Source organism: Gorilla gorilla, chromosome 12 (genome assembly GCF_029281585.2).
Source record: "Gorilla gorilla gorilla isolate KB3781 chromosome 12, NHGRI_mGorGor1-v2.1_pri, whole genome shotgun sequence".
NCBI classification, from domain to species: domain Eukaryota; kingdom Metazoa; phylum Chordata; class Mammalia; order Primates; family Hominidae; genus Gorilla; species Gorilla gorilla.
Genome location: NC_073236.2, coordinates 111,000,091 through 111,020,656, shown reverse-complemented (window position 1 = coordinate 111,020,656; position 20,566 = coordinate 111,000,091). Strand labels below are relative to the sequence as shown.

The window sequence follows — 20,566 nt, the reverse complement described above, 5'->3', positions numbered from 1 at the left end:
TGTGGTGGCTCACACCTGTAATCCCAGCACTTTGGGAGGCCAAGGCAGGAGGATTCCTTGAGTGCAGGAGTTCAAGATCAGCCTGGGCAACACAGAAAGACCCCACCTCTTAAAAAAAAATTAAAACTCTCCAGTGGCTTATTTCTATCATACTTATAATAAAATCCAAATACTTTACTCTGATTTACAAGGTACTAAACAATCTGGCTCCCTCTGAACTCAGCTACTACCTTTGATTTTTCTAGTTGTCACTATCTACCCTAAGTTTCTCCAAAGCTTTTTCTTTCAATTAGTCAAGGTCTTTGTTGCCTCAGTCTTTGCACTTGCTATTCTCCCCACATTGACTGCTCTTCCTTCTGATATTGCATGGTCTGAGTGAGGCTGTCCCTAATTCCTTTCAATACTTAAACTCTTTTCCCTCCTCCGGCTTTATTTCTCTTTATAGCAGCTTGCACTAGCTGAAATAGAGTTTTCTTTGTTTGTTTATTATGTGTTTCCCTGATTAGAATGTAAGCTTCATGAAAGCAGGAATCTTGTCTCATGATCACTGGTAGATTCCTGGTACCCTAAAACAGTGCCTGGCACATAGCAGGCATTCAGTTTGTTTGAGTAACTGAAGGAATCCAAGTGCCAAATTAGATGTCTCAAATTTAGCATTCCCAGACTAAAGACACTATCGTCTTCTTGCACAAAAATCTTCCAGGATTCACTATCCTAAGTGAATTGGGTCACCAACCAGTCTCTCCCTGTAAAAGCTCAATGAGTAATCCTTGGCCCTTTCTCTATCTCTCCCTTGGCCACTTGAAATCTGGCTCATTGTACATAATAAACATCTCTTGAAACTTCCTTGCATCGCTATTTCTCCAAGCCACTCACCATCATCTCCACCTGGGGTTTCGAGCCTCCAACCTAGCTTCCTTCTAATACATTCATTACACTGTCTCCATGTAATCTTTCTAAAATGCAAATATTGGTCAGGCACAGTGGTTCACGCCTATAATCCCAGAACTTTGGGAAGCTGAAGCGGGCGGATTACTTAAGGTCAGGAGTTCCAGACAAGCCTGGCCAACATGGTGAAACCCCATCTCTAATAAAAATACAAAAACTAGCCAGGCGTGGTGGCACACGCCTGTAATCCCAGCTACTCGGGAGGCTGAGGCAGGAGAATCACTTGAACCGGAAGGTGGAGGTTGCAGTGAGCTGAGATTGTGCCACTGCACTCCAGTCTGGGCAGAGTGAGACTCTGTCTCAAAACACAAAAACAAACAAGAAAACAATAAAATGCAAATCTTACCATGCTGTTCCGTAGCTGTAAAAGCTTGAGCCTTCCCATGGCCATGAGAGTAGTTTTTATTTTTCCTGGCAGGCAATAAGCTCTGTGTGGGCTGAACAGTACCTAGCATTCCTTGAATTAGAATGCATTGATTTGGTGAATATTTAGGAGAAATATAAAAATCTACCCTTTATTTTTTGGATACAGGATCTCACTATGTCACCCAGGGTAGAGTGCAGTGGAGCTGTCATAGGTCACTGTAGCCTCGACCTCGTGGGCTCAAGCCATCCTCCTCCCTCAGCCTCCAGACTATGGGCGTGTGCCTAAAAATGTCTATTTGATGTAGCAACATGAGATAAATCTGGAGAAACAGGAGGGAATAGCCGTTCTGATCATTACTTTTAAATTATTATAACTGAATAAATTGTTATGTTGTAAATGATTACAGCCTGGAATTGAATAGGGGGAAACGGAAGCAGTTGTTACAATCATTATCAATTTGAAAGTGAAGACTTCTTTTCTCTCTCTTTTTTTTTGAGACAGTCTCGCTCTGTCACCTAGACTGGAGTGCAGTGGCGTGGCGATTTCGGCTCACTGCAACCTCCACCTCCCGGGTTCAAGGATTCTCCTGCCTCAGTCTCCCGAGTAGCTGGGACTACAGGCACACACCACCACACCCGGCTAATTTTTGTATTTTTAGTAGAGACAAGGTTTCGCCATTTTGCCTAGCTTGGTCTCGAACTCTGACCTCGGGCAATCTGCCCGCCTCGGCCTCCCAAAGTGGGATTATAGGTGTAAGCCCCCGCGCTCGGCTGAAGATTTCCTTTAAACCTTTCGTTCTACCTTATCATTTTCTTTAAAGTTTAAAAAAATTGTTATTTATTTATTATTTATTTTTTTTAAGACGGAGTTTCGCTCTTGTTGCCCAGAGCTGGAGTGCAATGGCGCGATCTCGGCTCACAGCAACCTCCATCTCCCAAGTTTCAAGCGATTCTCCTGCCTCAGCCTCTCGAGTAGCTGGGATTACAGGCGTGCGCCACAGGCCTGGCTATTTTTTTTTTGAGACGAGTCTCGCTCTGTCGCCCAGGCTGGAGTGCAGGGGCGCGATCTCGGCTCACTGCAATCTCCGCCTCCCGGTTTCAACCAATTCTCTGCCTCAGCCTTCCGAGTGGCTGGGATTACAGGTGCCAACCACCAAGCCCGGCTAATTTTTTTGTATTTTTAGTAGAGACGAGGTTTCATCATCTTGGCCAGGCTGGTCTTGAACTCCTGACCTTGTGATCCACCCGCCTCGGCCTCCCAAAGTGCTAGGATTACAGGCGTGAGCCACCGCGCCCAGTCCACGGCTAATTTTTTTATTTTTAGTAGAGACGGGGGTTTCTACATATTGGTCAGGCTGGTCTCGAACTCCGACCTCACGTGATCCGCCCACTTTGGCCTCCCAAAGTGCTGTGATTACAGGCGTGAGCCACCGCGCCCGGCCCCCCCCCCTTTTTTTTTTTTTTTTTTTAAAGGAACAGGACTTGATCTTGCGTCTACAATTACTTTCTCCCATACTCCCACTCCCGCCCCAGAACAAGATAGCGGCAGGCCCTAGCGGGCCACCGTCCACATGGCGGATCCGCCAGAAGCTCTCCTGCGACGCGAAGATCCACCCCCTGAGCCCCCGGCGCTCCCTCCGCCTCACTTCCTCCTCCAGGCTCCGCCCCGCGCTGGTGCGCCTGCGCACGGACGAACACGTGGCTGCAGCGGGGCCAGAGCAGCAATGGCGGCGGGCGGCGGCGGTAGCTGCGACCCCCTGGCCCCGGCTGGGGTCCCTTGCGCCTTCTCCCCGCACAGCCAGGCCTACTTCGCTTTGGCCTCTACCGACGGCCACCTACGAGTATGGGAGACGGCCAACAACAGGTTGCACCAGGAGTACGTGCCTTCCGCGCACCTCAGTGGTACCTGCACCTGTCTGGCCTGGGCGCCAGCGCGGCTGCAGGCCAAGGTAAAGCGAGCGGGACTGCGCGGGGGGGGCGCCTTCCCGGGCTCGGCTTCGGGCCTCCGGGCCGGGTGGCGCGTGGCCCGGCATCGCGCGTGGCTCTCGGCGGCCCGGGCCAGAAGGCTTGGAGGCGGCGTCGGCGCGTTCAGGGCCCAAGCCGCCAGCCCCGCGTGCGGCCTGCCGCGAGGGCAGTGAGGGAGGGCGCAGCTCGACCCGGCCGGCCGCGTATCCGAGCCCTGCCGGCCGCGTATCCGAGCCCTGCCGGCTGGCCCCATGAGGCCTGGGCCCCACTCTTGACGGGCAGCCATGTTCCCCAAGTCCCCCAGTGCCCCTGGGGCGGCTTCCTTCTGCCGGGCCTTGGCTCATCAGAGTTCTGGTTTTTGACAGAGCCCCATCTTGGGAGTATCTAACTTTCCTCTGTCTGTGATCCGGCTCATCAGTTTTGCCCTGGGCAGTTGGTATGGACTAGTCTGTACTTGCTTCCGGGCCTTCCCCCTCCTGCCCCCCCTTTGGGTGCCGGCTCACCACGTGTTCTCGTCCACGTCTAGGTTGTGGGACTCTCAACTCTTAACTTTTGCTTTTCCCAGGCACTTCTACATTCTCAGCTTTTTGAACTCACTGCTTTTTGATTTTAACATCTGCTCGCCCCTCCCGCCCCGCTTTCAAGCCCATCACACTACTCCCCACCCACCCCAATCTGAAGTCTGTATTAGGATGTGGAGGTTAAGTGAAGTAGTAGCTTGATTTAGTGTATGTTTTATGAGTCCAGATGAAGTTACCCTTAGATGGAAAACTGCCGAGTTAGGCAGAGCTTTTCATTGTTAGGGACCCGTGTCAGGTAAATGCCCTTCACTGTTGAGTCACTCAGCTACATCTCTGTAACTCAGCATGCACGTGGTTATTGCATTTATAGAGTAGCCAAACCGAATCACTGCAAAGTGATTTGGAAACATCAGGTATCCTGAGGTGTGTGATGTGAGCTGTTTCAGTGTGGAGAACTGTAAAAGCTATTTAGGATCTTACTCTCTCTGACAACCTGGGAAACCTGCTAAATTTTTGGGTTGGGAGAAGGGATACATGTAAGTTGCTATACTTTGGGCATGTTTAGATATTTTTCAAATTTTAAGCTACATTTTCATAGTTTATCCTGTTGATTCATAAAATAAACGTATCAGAGCTTATAAGTCAAACATAAAACTAAAAAAAAATCAGTTTTTATTGTTAAAATTACAGCGCTCTGCTTATCTTTTATTTTCAAAGTTTTCTATGGTTGTGTTTTAACAGTCCTGTAAAGTGATAGTAATACTAATGCTGAGAGAAATACGGAGCAGTGGTTAGGTAGGTGCGTGGACCCAAGCTGGCTATATTGTCTATATTTGATTCTAGCCTCTGCTTCATAGTGGTAATTGCCCCTCTGGTTCCTCATTTATGAAATGAGGATAATAATATCTTCTTCATAGAGTGGTTGTGAAGATTAATATATTTAATAATGCAGAGAACACTTAGAATAGTTCTTGACAGGTAAGTGCTTTAAGTGTTAAGTATTATTAATATCTGATATTTGTGTGGTTAGTCCTGAAGTGTTGATAAGGAACTTTCTGCCTTGTTTGGGGGAAAGAAACAGAAACTCAGGGAAACTAAGCAACTTGAATAAAGTAAAAAATGGAACCAGGATTAGAACTCAGGTCCTTAAGAGCTCAGTTCTTGGTTATCTGCAACAGATAGTTAATATTAGGTTGGAAAAAATGTCACCCACTTTGCTTTTCTGTTGACTTTCAGTTGCATTGTATGCCCAAGAGAAATTTCCTAATCTCATATTAAAAGTCATAGTTTTGGATTATGTGCAACACTATGGTAAACTAGAAAAATAACTGGATTTGGTTTCATAGCCAAGACTCAAAACTTACTTTGTCATATTGAGCAAGTTGTTTTAATTTTGAGGACCTCATTGACAAATGAGAGTTGAGCTACATTAAACAAAATTTTCTAGGTTTCAGCATCGTTTTACCTGCACTGTCTCCTTTTAACCACATGACTATGGAATCCCCTGAAGTTAATTGCATTTTTAAAAAACTGATTGAAAATCAGAGCTAAGAAAGGTAAATGACTTGACTCAAGCCTTAATAACCAATAAAGGAGTGTGGCCTCTAGAGTCATGGTGCCCCGAACTCCTGGTCAAGTGCCCCGATTTTGTTACTCTCAATCTTGAGTCACAGAACTGAGAGAGCTGGCAGGAATGTAGAGACATCCCCTACTTTGAGGGTGTGTCCTCTTGGAGCATCAGTTTGACTTATAAACTAAGGAGAGACAGTTTTCTTGTATTAAAACAAACTTGCACATATATTATGGTATAAAATTAAAAAGTCATATGTACTGTAACAAGATATCTTAGAAAAAAAAGGCACATGTTAAGGTGCTCTCATCTTATTAAACCCTTCCTTTTATTTTACATCTTTGAGGCTTAGTGTGTGAGGCATGAAAAGGATGTTACTCTGAACCCACTTTCCAGCATTTTGTTAAGGTCCTGCTATATGATGACATATAGTACTCTCAAATTTGAAATAGAAGTATCATCACCCACCTTTTAGGATCCTCAGGATCAAATTAGGCAATGTATGTGACTGGTGTAGCATGGCCTAATATGTAATAAGTGGCTTAATAAATGTTATTATCGAGTGAATCTGGACTCATTTTACCATTTAATATGGCATTTAATATGGTAAATCAATTTGTAAGAAAAGTATTCTACGTTTGGTTTAGTAATTGTCAGTTTGCTACGCAAGGACAAAGTGTGGTGATGATAACTCATCAATGGAGAAAGATTAGTTAGTGCTGGGTTTCTTGGGTAACGGGTTAAGTTTGTGGTTCACAGGTGTTTAGAAAAATTAGATTGTCACCTCTTGTTGGTCACAGAATGATTACAATACTTCGCATTCGTGCCACAATAGTTTTTAGAGGGTTTTTGTATGTTATGTAGCTGAGCATTCCATTTGGTCTTTGGAGCCTGGGGGAAGAGGACCTTTAATGAGGACAAGAAGATAGGAAAGTGCAAAAATACAAATGGATGGACTCTATCTAGATGGATGCTGTTTTTAAGAGTTCCTCAAGTTTATGTGTGTAAACTGAGGCAGAAATGTTAATTATATTCTCTACCAAAGCCACATAGTAAAGTGACTGAGCCACCTAGGAACTGATGCTGCTGTTTGATTGTCTTCAAACTTTAGAAAGTCTTCCGACTTTTCTGCTTTTCCTTCTCTAACAGACCTTGTCTCCTATTGGCTATCACAGTAAATGTGTTTATACTGCTTTGCTGTCACTGCAATTAAGATGACCCTATACAGCTTAGTACTTGTTGAATGAAGCACATGGCATTTCAGACATTGGACAGGGTGTCTGAGTTGGGTATCTGCATTACCATCCCTTAGAGATGTAGGGCAGTTCACATGTGCTGTGCAGTGGTCTGTCTTGAGGTCTTGCTAACAGTTAAACTTCCTAAGAAGTAAAGGTTGCAGATAGATCTGATTGGCAGAAATAGAAGTTTCTGTGTATTAGGACTTAATTGATTTGTTATAAATACTGTATGTGATTGTTTGTAAAATGAATACATTTTGTTCACTGTTATCTGTGAAACTTACACACATGCAGTGGCAGTGAGATAGATGAAGAAATGGATTAGGAGACTAATTGCAGAATGAAACTTGAAACTTGGCATACTTTTTGGTGTCTAGAGTTCAGTATTTTTCAGAGCAGATTTTGATCCATTAGTGGATTATGTAATAAACTTAGTGGATTGTAACATTAAAAAAAAAACAAAATAGAATGGAAAGTATCAGAGTACTACTAGCTGTGGGAAGTTTCTCTGTGAAGCTTGTTTCTATATGTGTATTTTTATGAGAGTGTAGTGACTGCATGTAAAACTCCTCTTTTTCTGGGATTTTAGTCTAAAAAGTCATTACTTTAATTACTGTACAAATTCAGACTTCTCATCACCTGAATGCTTTTTTCTGTCTTCATCCCATTTGTACAACTCCTTGCTTTTATAAATTATGCACATGTGCCATTCAGATTCTCCCTCAGCCTTCTGATTGTTTCGGGATCAAATGCTGATAATGGATCAAATACTGATAAGCTTTTCTCATAAGACAGGTTTCAGTATTCATTGCTTAACTCAGTTTGCCCTTCATGGTGGAAAAGACTCCTTAGTCCGAGAAATCACCTCCTTGGGGTATTCACTTCTGATGCCTTCAGGAATTGAGATTTTCCAGTTACAAATATATAAACTAAATTTTTTAGCCTACCTTTTTATTACTTAATATATTTATCTGTATAATCTGTGCTGGGCACTTAAGAGGAAACACAACTGACTGTGACTAAAGTGTAAAAGAAGAAATACATTTCATATTTGCCATGTCTAATGGAGGGTATGACACGTGTCTTAAGGGAAAGAAGTTTCCATGGAGGAGGTGGTATTTGAGGTGGGCCTTAAAGCATGGATAGGATTTTTAACCAGTGAAAATTGAGGTGAGTAGGAAAGGTCCCCTTCCAAGTGAAGGAAAAGCAAAAGCAAAATAGGAAAATGTGTGTATAGGGAGTGTTAACCTAAGGATGGAATTGGAGATAAGACTAGAGAAGGTGGGTTGAAGGCAAATTGTGGATGCTTTTAAATGCCATAGAACTGTTTATATTGATTTATTCTCTGGAGAGTCATTGAAGTTTTTTTGATCACAGGAATAACATGTTTAGATAGTAAATGCCAACAGAAGTTTCTCATCTATAATCAGTAGCACTAAACTCTTGGTTTGAAAAATATTTAGTATGGGTAATACTTGGAATATCAGTTTTCATTAAAATGTACATTGGTTATATACACTTCTGGTCTGATGTGTTACCTTTTTAAATATGCTTATCCTGCTGAATAAAGACCATCCAACCTGAAAAATAAATGAGTCATGAGTTCTTTGAGTTTAATAAATTGGAGTAATATTTAGGTTTAGACCAGTTATCCTTAAAGTTAGTCATAAAAGCTGTAGATATTCCTTCCGCCTGCCCCTGCTTGCTTCTACCAAAAATTACAGAGATTTGCAGATGCAGAAATTAAGGCTTTGACTATGTTATGCTTGACATAGGCTATATAAATTTCTAAAATTTCTTTGTGCTTTTTAATGGAAATTCAAATTGGCAATAAAGCATACGCATATTTGGACCTGTCTTTGTTTCACACATCGAGAAACTTCCATTTAGATAGTTTTTATTTGGGAAAACCAAGAGTAGAAGAAAGATTTCGTGGAATCTTTTTTTTGTTTTGTTTTGTTTGAGATGAGTCTCTGTCGCCCAGGCTGGAGTGCAGTGGCAGGATCTCAGCTCACTGCAACCTCTGCCTCCCGGGTTCAAGCAATTCTCTGCCACCTGAGTAGTTGGGATTACTAGCGTCCACCACCACACCCGGCTGATTTTTTTTATATTTTTAGTAGAGACGGGGTTTCACCATGTTGGCCAGGCTGGTCTTGAACTCCTGGCCTCGTGATCCACCTACCTCAGCCTCCCAAAGTGCTGGGATTACAGTCGTGAGCCGCCACACTCAGCCTTCTTGGAATCTTTTTAAAAAGATGAATCTTTTCCTGCTGAGATGGTACTAGGTTAATGTACTTCCCCCAACTCTCCTTGCCTGAAATAGGTGTTTGTATTTATAACCTTATACAGAAATTATTTTTGCCCCTGGAATCATTCAAAGGTAGCTTTAGAAATTCATGTAACTGAAACGGGGACCTAGAACACTCCTAAAATTGAGGTTTCAATGTTTCAACAAATTAAATGAGACCATCAGACTTTGTACTTTGGCTTTTAATTGTAACTTCTCTTTTGTGTTTATTAGTACATTTCTAAGGACTTGCAAGATATATTTCTAAGGACTTGCAAGATGTGTATTATTTTTTTCTGTAAGTAGGTTACCTTTTTTTGTTAGACTATATTTCATCTGTGTCCAATGAATCAAATTCTTTAAATGTAAAATCCCCCTAGGATAACTAAAAGAAAAAAATGGAAAGTGCTTTTTAAGTCTACTCCCTGACACTCTTTATGCACTGGTAACGTTGTGGTTGTCATTGGTTTTTCTTGAATTAAGACAGATTTTTAGGTGTCTTGGGCTGTGTGCGTGCCCATGCGTGCTGTAGAGCTAAGATCCTGCACTATTAAGAAGATACACTTTTTTCTATGGTATTGGCTTGTTTTACAGTGAAAGAATGGATTTCTCAGAACTTTATGCTAAAAACATACAGGCTGGTGAGCTGTAATTTAAAAAAACACGGAAGAGAAGTTCTGAAATCATAATAAATACTCAGCATTATAAACTGATGTAGTGCTTTTAAGTTACGGGCATTGTCTTTTTGTTGGGTAGAGATGAGCTGTTAGCATCACTTTTGAAATGAAAGAAGTCTTGTGGCATTTGCCACTTGAGTGAGACTTTTGTCTCTGAAGTCACTGAATCACTGAGCCAGCCCTTGACCAGTCACTGGGGCAACTTCTCTCTTGTGTGCTGTGAGCTGCTCTACTAGTTAAAGCTATTTGTTGACTGAAATTGAAGTTAATGCACGTTTATAAAGGTAAAAACTTTTGAGGCTCTTTTCTTGACAACTAAGCTAGAATTTGTGGAAAAATTAGGAGAGGAAAAGGAGAGTTGGCTGCTTAGATATGGACTTACGGATTCGTAGATTTTTGGGTATGAATCTCTTTGGTTGGGGAATGAAGGCTTCGCTTAGGTTGGACCTGTCAGGAGGGGCAGCCTGTTTCTGAGAAGTGGAAACAGCATTGAGGCTTCTTGGACTTGTTAGGAGAGTACCAAGAACATACTAGGTTTTCCTGTTTGCTGCCTTTTTTCCATAGGGGTGGGAGACAGGGGACATAGAATTACGAGTTTCTCTTCCCATTGGAGGGATTTCTTTTTAAAGTAGTGAGAAGTAAATGACCCAATAGCTTCTCTCTTCCCCCCTTTTAAAATGTCTTTTGTGGGCTGGTGGGCATTTGTATTTGTTCATTAACGATGTTTTAGTATTTGCAATACTAAATAAAAACATTGTTTTTCTCTTTTTCCAGGAAAGTCCCCAGAGGAAAAAAAGGAAATCAGAAGCTGTAGGAACGAGTAACCAGACTGACTTATTGGCTCTTGGCACAGCAGTTGGTAGCATTTTATTATACAGCACAGTAAAAGGAGAATTACACAGTAAATTAATAGTAAGTGTGTGTATATTTTATTTAAAAGTGATGTGACAGGGAAGCTGATTATTAGAGATTATTTTAAAACACTTCAAGGTATGTGATGGGATCTGTGCTGTAGGGACAGTTTTCAGTCTCATCTACGTTTAAATAACTGAATAGTAATATTTGATAAAAGCTATAATAGTTAACAGCAGTCCTTATTATGGGTCAGAGTATGAAGACTTATTGACTAGGTTTAAAATAAGGAAGGGTTACAGGAACTCTAAGGAATCATAGATAGCAGCTGTGGAAAGCAGCTCCCCACCTCTTGACCTAGGGGAATAAAGGAGGCAGTTGGAGTTACTGCTAACACTGAGATCTTTTAGGGGCAAGTGTTGTGCTGCTGTTGCTGTCTCTTGAAGAGTGGCCCCATGGGCATGGGATCGAGACCTCAAACTGAGAAGGAGGCTCCAGCTGCCTGGTGCTAGTGTCTCTGATGGTGATGATGAGACTGGTTCTCCTAGGGTTGGATAAATTGGATATTGGGTTCAGCTGCTGCTGTTGGGCATTACCACTGTTGGGGTGATGCAAATAAAGAGACAGGAAGGAACAAGTCCCTTCTCTCTCCATCCTTGTCTCCCTCTAGCAGTTGCTATTGGTAGAACCTATGGATCGAGCTGGGAAATCAGAAATCAGGTTGCTGAGTCCCAGCATCACAGCAGAATATAAAGGGCGGGTTTGGCATTGGAAGACAGTAACCAAACTGGTCTAGTAGGTTCAGACAATATCTATTGCAGTGTGTTTTTGTTCGCTGGACTTCTGTATATAGGAGTGTTTTAAGTTTTTTGTTTTAAATAACATTTGTCTATAGGAAATTTGTAACTACATAAAGTTGAAAAGGAAAAAAATTTATACCTAAGTCTGTCGCCGAGAGATCCTCTTAATACTTTGTATATTTCTTTGCTTTATACATACATTAAAAAAATATAGTTGGCTTTCTGTTCATCTAGTTTGTATCCTGATTTTTTCATTAGATTACAACATAACTATCTTATATTTGTCAATAACTGGTTATAGAGATTTTTAATGACTGCTTAAAATCCCAACAAGTGGGATAGTCCATTATGTTACTTAACTTGTTGACCATTTAGGGGTTTCCAGATTTTTAAATTGTTGTAAAACAATTTCTTTTTCTTACATGGATTCACAGAATTACTAACCTAAAATTAGTGAGCCAAAGGGTTGCTATATATGTAGTATAAAAATACTTTCTGGAATAATTTTTACTAATTTATGCTTAATATCAGTGATAGGAGATAAGTACTTTATCTCAGCAGTATCATTACCACTACTGAATAGCCCAATAAAACAGCAACAACGACAACAAAGAAACAGGTAATTTGGTAGAGGAACATTTTAATCTGATTTTAAGTTTGCATTTAGGAATGTATTACTTGTTTTTATATTAAAGATTACAAAAATAATACTCAACTATAAATGAATTTTAAAGCATTCAGAGATCCATCTCAAGAAAGCATTCTTCCCTATATTCTTCCCCCCTCCTCCAAGTCGAGTGTGGTCCTCAGGTGAGCTCTTACACCTACTATAGGTAGGAGCCTATCCTTTAATTGGATAGGTTTTTTGTGTTCAGCAGGTACCTAGCATCTTGTGCAGTGTGATAGCTGCTCAGCTGCTGTGGCTGCTGGAGCCTAGACTTATTTTTTTTTTAAAGACAGAGTCTCTGTCACCCAGGCTGGAGTGCAGTGGCGCGGTCTCAGCTCACTGCAACCTCTGCCTCCTGGGTTCAAGCAATTTTCGTGCCTCAGCCTCCTGAGTAGCTGGAATTACAGACGTGCACCACCATAGCTGGCTCATTTTTGTATTTTTAGTAGAGATGGGGTTTTGTCATGTTGGCCATGCTGGTGTTGAACTCCTGGCCTCGTGTGATCTGCCTGCTTGGCCTCCCAAAGTGCTGGGGTTACAGGCATGAGGCACCATACCCAGCCTAGAACTCCTTTTTATATCATTTCACAACCTTACAAGATTGTAAATACATCTTCGACAGGGATGAATTTATCAAAAAGGAGTCAAGAGGGTCAGGGTGAGGGGTACTGGGATGGTATGGTAAGGTGGAAAAGGACCAGGCTTTGGAGCTAGTCTGTCCTGAGGTTGAATCCTACTAGTTGTATGATCATGTGTGAATAATTTAACTTCTCATCCCTTAAATGGGTATTAACAACCTGCCTTGCATGATTTTATTAAGACTTAAATGTAATAATGTACTGAAAGTGCCTGGCTTGTAAGTGGTATTTAGTAAATATTTGTTGAATGAGTAAGTGAACAAGTGAGTGAACACATTGCTGAATTGCTTTCCAAAAGGGTATGCTAGTTTATACTGCTGCTGGCAATAGTATTATGTAACCTCACCAGCATGGGCATCATAAGGCTAAACACATTGCTACAGGAACAGACTAAAAATGCGACTTTGTTTTGGTTTGTATTTCTTTGATTACTAACAAGGTTGAATATTTTGGTATATTTTCTAACTGAATTCTTTCTGTGGAATGTATCTGTTCATATCCTTTAGTTACTTGCCTGTATATAAGACTTAGTTCTTGGAGTACACAGCTGATAGGAAGGAAGGAAAGTAACTGAATGTAACATTTTAAAATATTTTTCTTTTGAAGTGGTAACAATGTTATTTCCAAGTAGCTTTAGTAATTTTGAGTAATCACTTTTATTCTTAGCTTAGATATGTACATAGTGGTGTTTCATTGTATATGTATTTACTTTATTCCTGCAAGATTTTAATACGTAAAGCTAAAAATGGTACAAAAGTAAAGTAACTGTAGGAGAGATGTCACAAGATAGCATGTGACTATTTGTCAGATGAGTTCCAGCAGTGTTGGGAAGGCCTGGAGGAGAAGTGATTTCATTTGGACCTTCTGGGATAGGTAAGATTTGGATAGAGGAGGGTGGAGAATCCTTTCAAGGATGAGGAGAGGAAGTTGGGGAGATGGCAAGAGCAAATGAGGGGAGACAGGAATGGAAGACAGGAATGTAAAAGATTGACTTGGCACTGAGCAAACTAATTCAGAGGAGGGGCATACTAGGGGATAATGGATAATGGATAAATGTGACTTCAGGTAGAAAGAATGAAATGCTTGCAGTGTGGGTGATTTAGCACCTTGTTCTGCTAAGTGAGTTAGTCCTGGAATGTTTGTGAGATGGGAAACATGAATGAGCTCTTCTCAGTTTCTATTCCTACGTGCCTCTTAGTGAGTGGGCATCTTGCTATGCTGTAAATGTATAAGTATTGTTTATATGCTGTGGCCCCATAGTACAAGGAAGCATTTAGTGTTTACCTGAAGTAACAGTGATTTTTGTTTTGAGACATAGCTTTGGTACATTTTTTTACAAGAGATTTTTCGAGGATATTTTTGACTATACTTGATTTTTACCTTAAATGCTGACTTGGGGTGTGGAAGTAGTTTATTTATTTATTTATTTTTAAACAGAAGGAAAGTTAACATTTTGAAGTTCTAGCTGTTTATCTCTCTCTTCTTTTTTTTTTTTTTTTTTTTTTTTTTTTGGATATGGAGTTTCACTGTTGTTGCCCAGGCCGGAGGCAATGGCGCAGTCTTGGCTCACTGCAACCTCTGCCTCCCAGGTTCACATGATTCTCCTGCCTCAGCCTCTCAGGTAGCTGGGATTACAGGCGTGTGCTACCACACCCAGCTAATTTTGTATTTTTTTAGTAAAGATGGGAGTTTTGCATGTTGGTCAGGCTGGTCCTGACCTCAGGTGATCCGCCTGCCTCAGCCTCCCAAAGTGCTGGGATTACAGGTGTGAGCCACCACACCTGCCCTGTTTATCTCATTTTTGATGTTGGAAAACTCAAAAGGATAGATAAAGGTTAAAGCTTTTAGTTAGGTTAAGGCCTAACAGTTAATTATTTGGTAATGACTCTAGGGTTCGTATTATCATAATATATAAGACAAGTTTTATTTTCTTCTTAAATTTTTTTTTTGTACACCATAAATATATTCATTTTCATTTGTCAGTTAAAAAGAAGAGTTGACTCCTACCTCTACATATTATTAACTACATCTCTAACATGGTCGCCTCTATTTGCCTTTCACATCCTCTGCCAATGACTGGCCTCAGATCACCGGTGGAACCTTTTCAAAAAATACACCATTGGCTCTATCTAGTTCTACTGATCTGAAATATCCACGTGTGGGCCAGGAGCACTGGCTCATGCCTGTAATCCCAGCATCTTGGGAGAGCGAGGAAGGAGGATCACTTGAGCCCGGGAGTTTGAGACCAGCCTTAAATTTTTTTTTTTTTTTTAAATCTACAGAGTGGTGGACATGACAACAGAGTCAACTGCATACAGTGGCATCAAGACAGTGGCTGTTTATATAGTTGTTCAGATGATAAACATATTGTGGAATGGAACGTACAGACATGCAAAGTAAAGTGGTGAGTAACAGTCATGGTATCAGGAAATGCAGTAGACGTGGATAAATGCTGGACTTGTGGGGAATGCAGACATTAATAAGGTTATAGGTTCCATTTACAAAGAACTTTTAATCAAATTGAGCATGCAAGATTTTAATACATAAAATACTAAAACACATAAAATACATAAAAGCTAAAAATGGTACAAAAATAAAGCAACTGTATGAGAGATGTCACAAGGTAGCATGTGACTATTTGTCAGCCGAGTACAGTAGTGTTGGGAAGGCCTGGAGGAGGAGAAGGGATTTCAGTTGGACCTTCTAGGACAGGTAAGATTTGGATAGAGGAGGGTGGGAGAATGCTTTCAAGGGTGGAGAAAAGAAGTTGGGGAGATGGCAAGAACAAATGGAGGGAGACAGGAATGTAAAAGATTGACTTGGCACAGAGCAAACTAATTCAGAGGAGGGACATACTAGGGGATAATGGATGGCAGATGATATGGGTCAAAGGATCCTAAGAGCCTGGCCTTGTGTCATAGATAAAGATTATAGACCATTGATTATAGTTCAACCACCTGATCCTGAGGTTGGCCATATAGGAGATGCTTAATAAATGTGGGCTGTTGAATATAGTTCCACCTGCTGTGTAGTTGAGGACCCTCATGAGGAAAATGATGCCCATGGTCCTGCAGCTGCCAGAGAAGGGATTCTAATCCTGCTCTTTTTAGTTCTGGTACAGTTGGGATTTTAGATTCTGTCTGGTATGCAAGAGAGAGCCATTGGCCAAGTGCAGTGGCTCATGCCTGTAATCCCAGCACTTTGGGAGGCCAAGGTGGGAAGATTGCTTGAGACCAGACTGAACAACATAGTGAGAACCACCTCTCTACAAAAAAAAAAAAAAAAAAAAGTTGGGTGTGGTGGCATGCATGGCCTGTGGCCCCAGATACGAGTCTGAAGTGGGAGGATTGCTTGAGCCTGGGAGGTTGAGGCTGTAGTGAGCCATGATTGTGCCACTGCTCTTCAGCCTGGGTGATGGAGCAAGACGCTGTCTCAAGGAAAAAAAAAAAAAAAAGGCTGGGCTCGGTGGCTCACGCCTGTAATCCCAGCACTTTGGGAGGCCAAGGCGGGAGGATCATGAGGTCAGGAGACTGAGACCATCCTGGCTAACATGGGGTACCATCTCTACTACAAAGACAAAAGAAATTAGCCGGGCGTGGTGGCGGGCGTCTGTAGTCCCAGCTACTCGGGAGGCTGAGGCAGGAGAATGGCGTGAACCTGGGAGGCGGAGCTTGTAGTGAGCCAAGATCACGCCACTGCACTCCAGCCTGGGCGACAGAGCAAGACTCCGTCTCAAAAAAAAAAAAAAAAAAGCCACTGCAGGTCAGTGTCTCTGGGATAGAGTATTCAGAGTAATGGTTTAGGAAAAAGTAATCTGTCAGCAATGTGTAGAGTTTAGGGGAAGGAGCTAGTTAAAGGCAGAGAAGGCAGATTGTTACTGTAATCTGGTTGTAGGATGGTAAGTGTGGGAAGTTAAAATGGGAATGATCGCAATCATTGAGTTGGGATATTGAGTTTAGTTTTCAGCTTTGCTAGCTAGGCAAGTAAACCAATTTAGTGGGAGGATGTACTAGGGGGATAATGCATGGTAGAGGATAGAAATTATGCTCAGAAGAGATACATGGTTTTGGGGTTTTTAGACAAGTTGGCTTTGAAATAACATTATGTGAAAGATAAGACCCAGCAGACAGGGTGGTGCTAGAGGCTTAGATTTAAGTAGGGGTTTGGGGTTGGAGATGCAGGTAAGTAAATCATCTCCCTGATGGCTCAGTGAGTATTTGTGCTCCATTTACTTGTAGCAGACACAGTAGTTTCTATGTTAGTAACCTGTTAGAAATGCCTGCAGAGGTTCTGATCCAGTAGGTCTGGGGTAGGGCCTGTGTTACTGTATTCTGGATGAGAGGTCACAAAGATAGGTCCTTCACATAGGGACTAGTAGTGTTCAAAGAGCCATTCAACACGTGCGCTTTATTGTGTGTAATCATAAGCCTGTGAGGTGAACTTCAGCCCCACTTTGCTGTTTTGAAGTAGATTAAACAAGAGCCTGACCTCTCATACACTAAACTGTGTTGTCTCATAATTTCATTATGTTTCCAGCTTCATCGTTAGCATTCTTATGCTGCCGTTACTTGATTTTGTTTTCTGTTCCAGACGCTATGTATTGATTTTCTGTTGTGGAAGATGAGGATTTAGCTCTTACCTTCTTTTCCCCCTTCCAGTTCTCTCAATATTGTTGTATCACAGTGTTTGATCAGCAGAATTTGTTTACATTATGACTAGTTAATTATTGTTACAGCTGAGCCTTAGACTTTCCTATGTTTAATATATTTTTTTTGTACAAAATTTTGCTTTTCTTAGGGTTTATAATTGCTTTGTTTTCATTTCATTAGTTACTAGGTCATTCTCTATTAGTGGTATAAATCTTCTCAGTTGTTTCTGGACACATCAGTCAGTCAATTTTATTCATTTCTTGGAAAACTTCTCTGTCTTGTAAGTTCTGCTGAATGATGATTATCCCGAGATTTTTTTTCTTTTCTTTCTTCTTCTTGAGACGGAGTTTCGCTCTTGTTGCCCAGCCTGGATTGCAATGGCGCGATCTCAGCTCACTGCAACCTCTGCCTCCCGGAATCAAGTGATTCTTCTGCCTCAGCCTCCCGAGTAGCTGGGATTACGGGCACCTGCCACCATGCCTGGCTAATTTTTTATTTTTAGTAGAGGTTTCAGCATGTTGGTCAGGCTGGTCTTGAACTCCTGACCTCAGGTGATCCACCCGCCTCGGCCTCCCAAAGTGCTGGGATTACAGGTGTGAGCTACTATGCCTGGCCACGAATTATCTTCTTTTGTTCCTTACATCCTGTCTATTGTGGGTGTGTTTTGATTTGTTTGATTTGGCCTCTTTTATGTTTAAGGCATCCTTCAAATCACTGGAGATCCTGGGCTGCCTGTTGCTATTTGGAAACAAGCGTTAAAAAGCTGATTGGTGGCTGGACGTGGTGGCTTATGCCTAAAATCTCAGCACTTTGGAAGGCTGAGGTGGAAGGATTGCTTGAGCTTAGGAGTTCGAGACTGTCCTGGGAAACATAGTGAGAACCCCCTCTCTACAAAAATGAAAAAAATTAGCCAGGTGTGGTGGTGTGTACCTGTAGTCCCAGCCACCTGAGAGGCTGGGGCAGGAGGGTCACTTGAGCTAAGGAGATCAAGGCTGCAGCAAGCTGTTATCTTGCCACTGTACTCTGCCTGGGCAACACAGTGAGACCCTGTTTGGGGGAAGAAATATTGATTGGAAGGCTTGGTTGTGAGTGTGTGACTTTTCAATTGTTGTGCTTCATTTATAGAGTGATTGGGAAGCCGTCAAATACCAATATGTGTAGATCATTCCACTGGAACCAGTTACATTTCCCAGAGAGGAATTTTTTCATCTAGTGCTTCTTAAGGCTTAAATGTACATACATCTTAACTTGTGCATACAGATCTGATTTAGTAGGTGTAACTAGGTTAGAGCTTGAGAGTGCATAATTCTCACAAGTTCACAGATCATGCTGATTTATGCTTTGAATTAGAAAGCTCCTGAGGGATTCGGGTGTGGGGAGGATAGAAGGTATTATTAGCTTAAGTAGCATTTTCAATACTGAGTGGGGAAGTAGATTAAGGAAGGTTATCAGCTTCGTCTAGGCAGGATGGCGATTGTGTCTTTTATATATGTATCAACATAGTGAATATATGTTGAATATTGAATGTAAATGAGAATTGAAGATGTGGGAATCGATAAATTGGCAAAAATTTCAGAAGCTGGTAAGGGTAAAGGAAAAGTTCTCTCGTACATTATAGCTGCATTTCTTTGATTATCAGTGAGGTTGAATGTTTCGTGTTTATCAACAATGTATTTTTCCTATGAATTGCCTGTTTGGTTGTTTATATCCTTTGTCTGTTTTTATTTTGAGCTCTTTTTCTTATTGATATGAAGGAGCTATTTGTGTATTGTGAGTATTAATCCTTTGTAATATATATATTTGATACTTTTTTCTAGCTTTTTACATATATATACACATACGTGCGTGTGTGTGTGTAAATATATATATATAATTATTATTTTTATTTTTTTTGAGACAGGGTCTCACTCCGTCACCCAGGTGGAGTGCAGCAGTGGTGTCTCAGCTCACTGTAAACTCTGCCTCCGGGGTTCAAGCAATCCTCCCGTCTCAGCCTCCCGAGTATCTGGGATTGCAAGTGTTTGCCACCAGCCCTGGCTAATTTTTGTATTTTTAGTAGAGACAAGGTTTCACCATGTTGTTCAGGCTGGTCTTGAACTCCTGGCCTCAAGTGATGCACCTGCCTTGGCCTCCCAAAGTGCTGGGATTACAGATGTGAGCCACTGCGCCTGGCCACTTTTTACTTATATTTTAATTTTATGACTTATTTGTGGAGCAGAAGTTTTATGTACTTAAATCAGGTCTTTTTTTTTTCTTTATAATTTCTGGTTTGTAATTGCTGCGGAAGATCTTTCTTAACCCCAGGATTATAAAAACATTCTCATACCCTGTTTAAATACTTTTAAATTTAATCAGTTAATTTTTTTGCATGTGTGGCATAATGTAGGAATCTAATTTTGTTTTTCTGATGACTGATTTGACTTACTCTATTGTTGACTGGCAGAACCATACATTTTCTTCCACTTAATAACCTCTTTTTTTTTTTTGAGACGGAGTCTTGCTCTGTTGCCCAGGCTGGAGTGCAGTGGTGCAATCTCAGCTCACTGCAAGCTCCGCCTCCCAGGTTCATGCCATTCTCCTGCCTCAGCCTCCTGAGTAGCTGGGACTATAGGCGTCCTCCATCATGCCTGGCTAATTTTTTTGAATTTTTAGTAGAGACAGGGTTTCACCATGTTAACCAGGATGGTCTCGATCTCCTGACCTTGTGATCCGCCCACCTCAGCCTCCCAAAGTGCTGGGATTACAGGCATGAGCCACTGCGCCCAGCCTCTTAATAACCTCTTTTGTTATTAAGGTTCCTACTGTTACTTGCCCTTTTTTTTGGAGACAGAGTCTTGCTCTGTCACCCAGGCTGGAGTGCAGTGGTGCGATCTTGGCTCATTGCAGTCTCTGCCTCCTGGGCTCAAGCGATCCTACCATCTCAGCCTCCTGAGTAGCTGGGACTACTACACCATGCTTGGCTAATTTTTGTAGTTTTTGTAGAGTCAGGGTCTCGCTGTATTGCCCAGACTGGTCTCGAACTCCTGGACTCAGGCGATCTGCCCACCTCAATCTCCCAGAGTGCTGGGATTACAGGCATGAGCCACCATGCCCCGCCCCTGCTGTTACTTCTTATAAGTGAATAGCCAAGTTCCCTATTGCCTATGACAGCATTAATATGAGTAACAAACAGCAAAGACTCAAGCTTCTAATCATATTTGAGGTAGTGAAAAGGAGTCATTTGTACCTAATTAATTTTTACCTGTCAGATTGGGGTGCATTCATGTGGATTTAGGGTAGAAATAACCTTTTTGGGTTGCAACTTTAGAGAAATCGTTTGTGTTATTAAGGGAATTAATTAAAGGCCAGCCTTCCAGAGAAAGCGAGAATTGAGGTAGGTTTAGGATGG

At 41.7% G+C, this 20,566-nt stretch overlaps 1 protein-coding gene across 1 annotated transcript in view; it reads left to right on the top strand.

The window, feature by feature from the left end:
* Window positions 1-2,964: 2,964 nt before the first annotated feature.
* Window positions 2,965-20,566, top strand: part of WDR43 (WD repeat domain 43) — a 54,735-nt gene continuing 37,133 nt past the window's right edge. Inside the window, exons 1-3 of the mRNA XM_004029044.5 lie at window positions 2,965-3,263; window positions 10,347-10,484; window positions 14,812-14,933. Coding sequence (XP_004029093.1) covers window positions 3,039-3,263; window positions 10,347-10,484; window positions 14,812-14,933 — 485 coding nt within the window. The 5' untranslated portion in view covers window positions 2,965-3,038. The remainder of the gene's footprint in view (window positions 3,264-10,346; window positions 10,485-14,811; window positions 14,934-20,566) is intronic.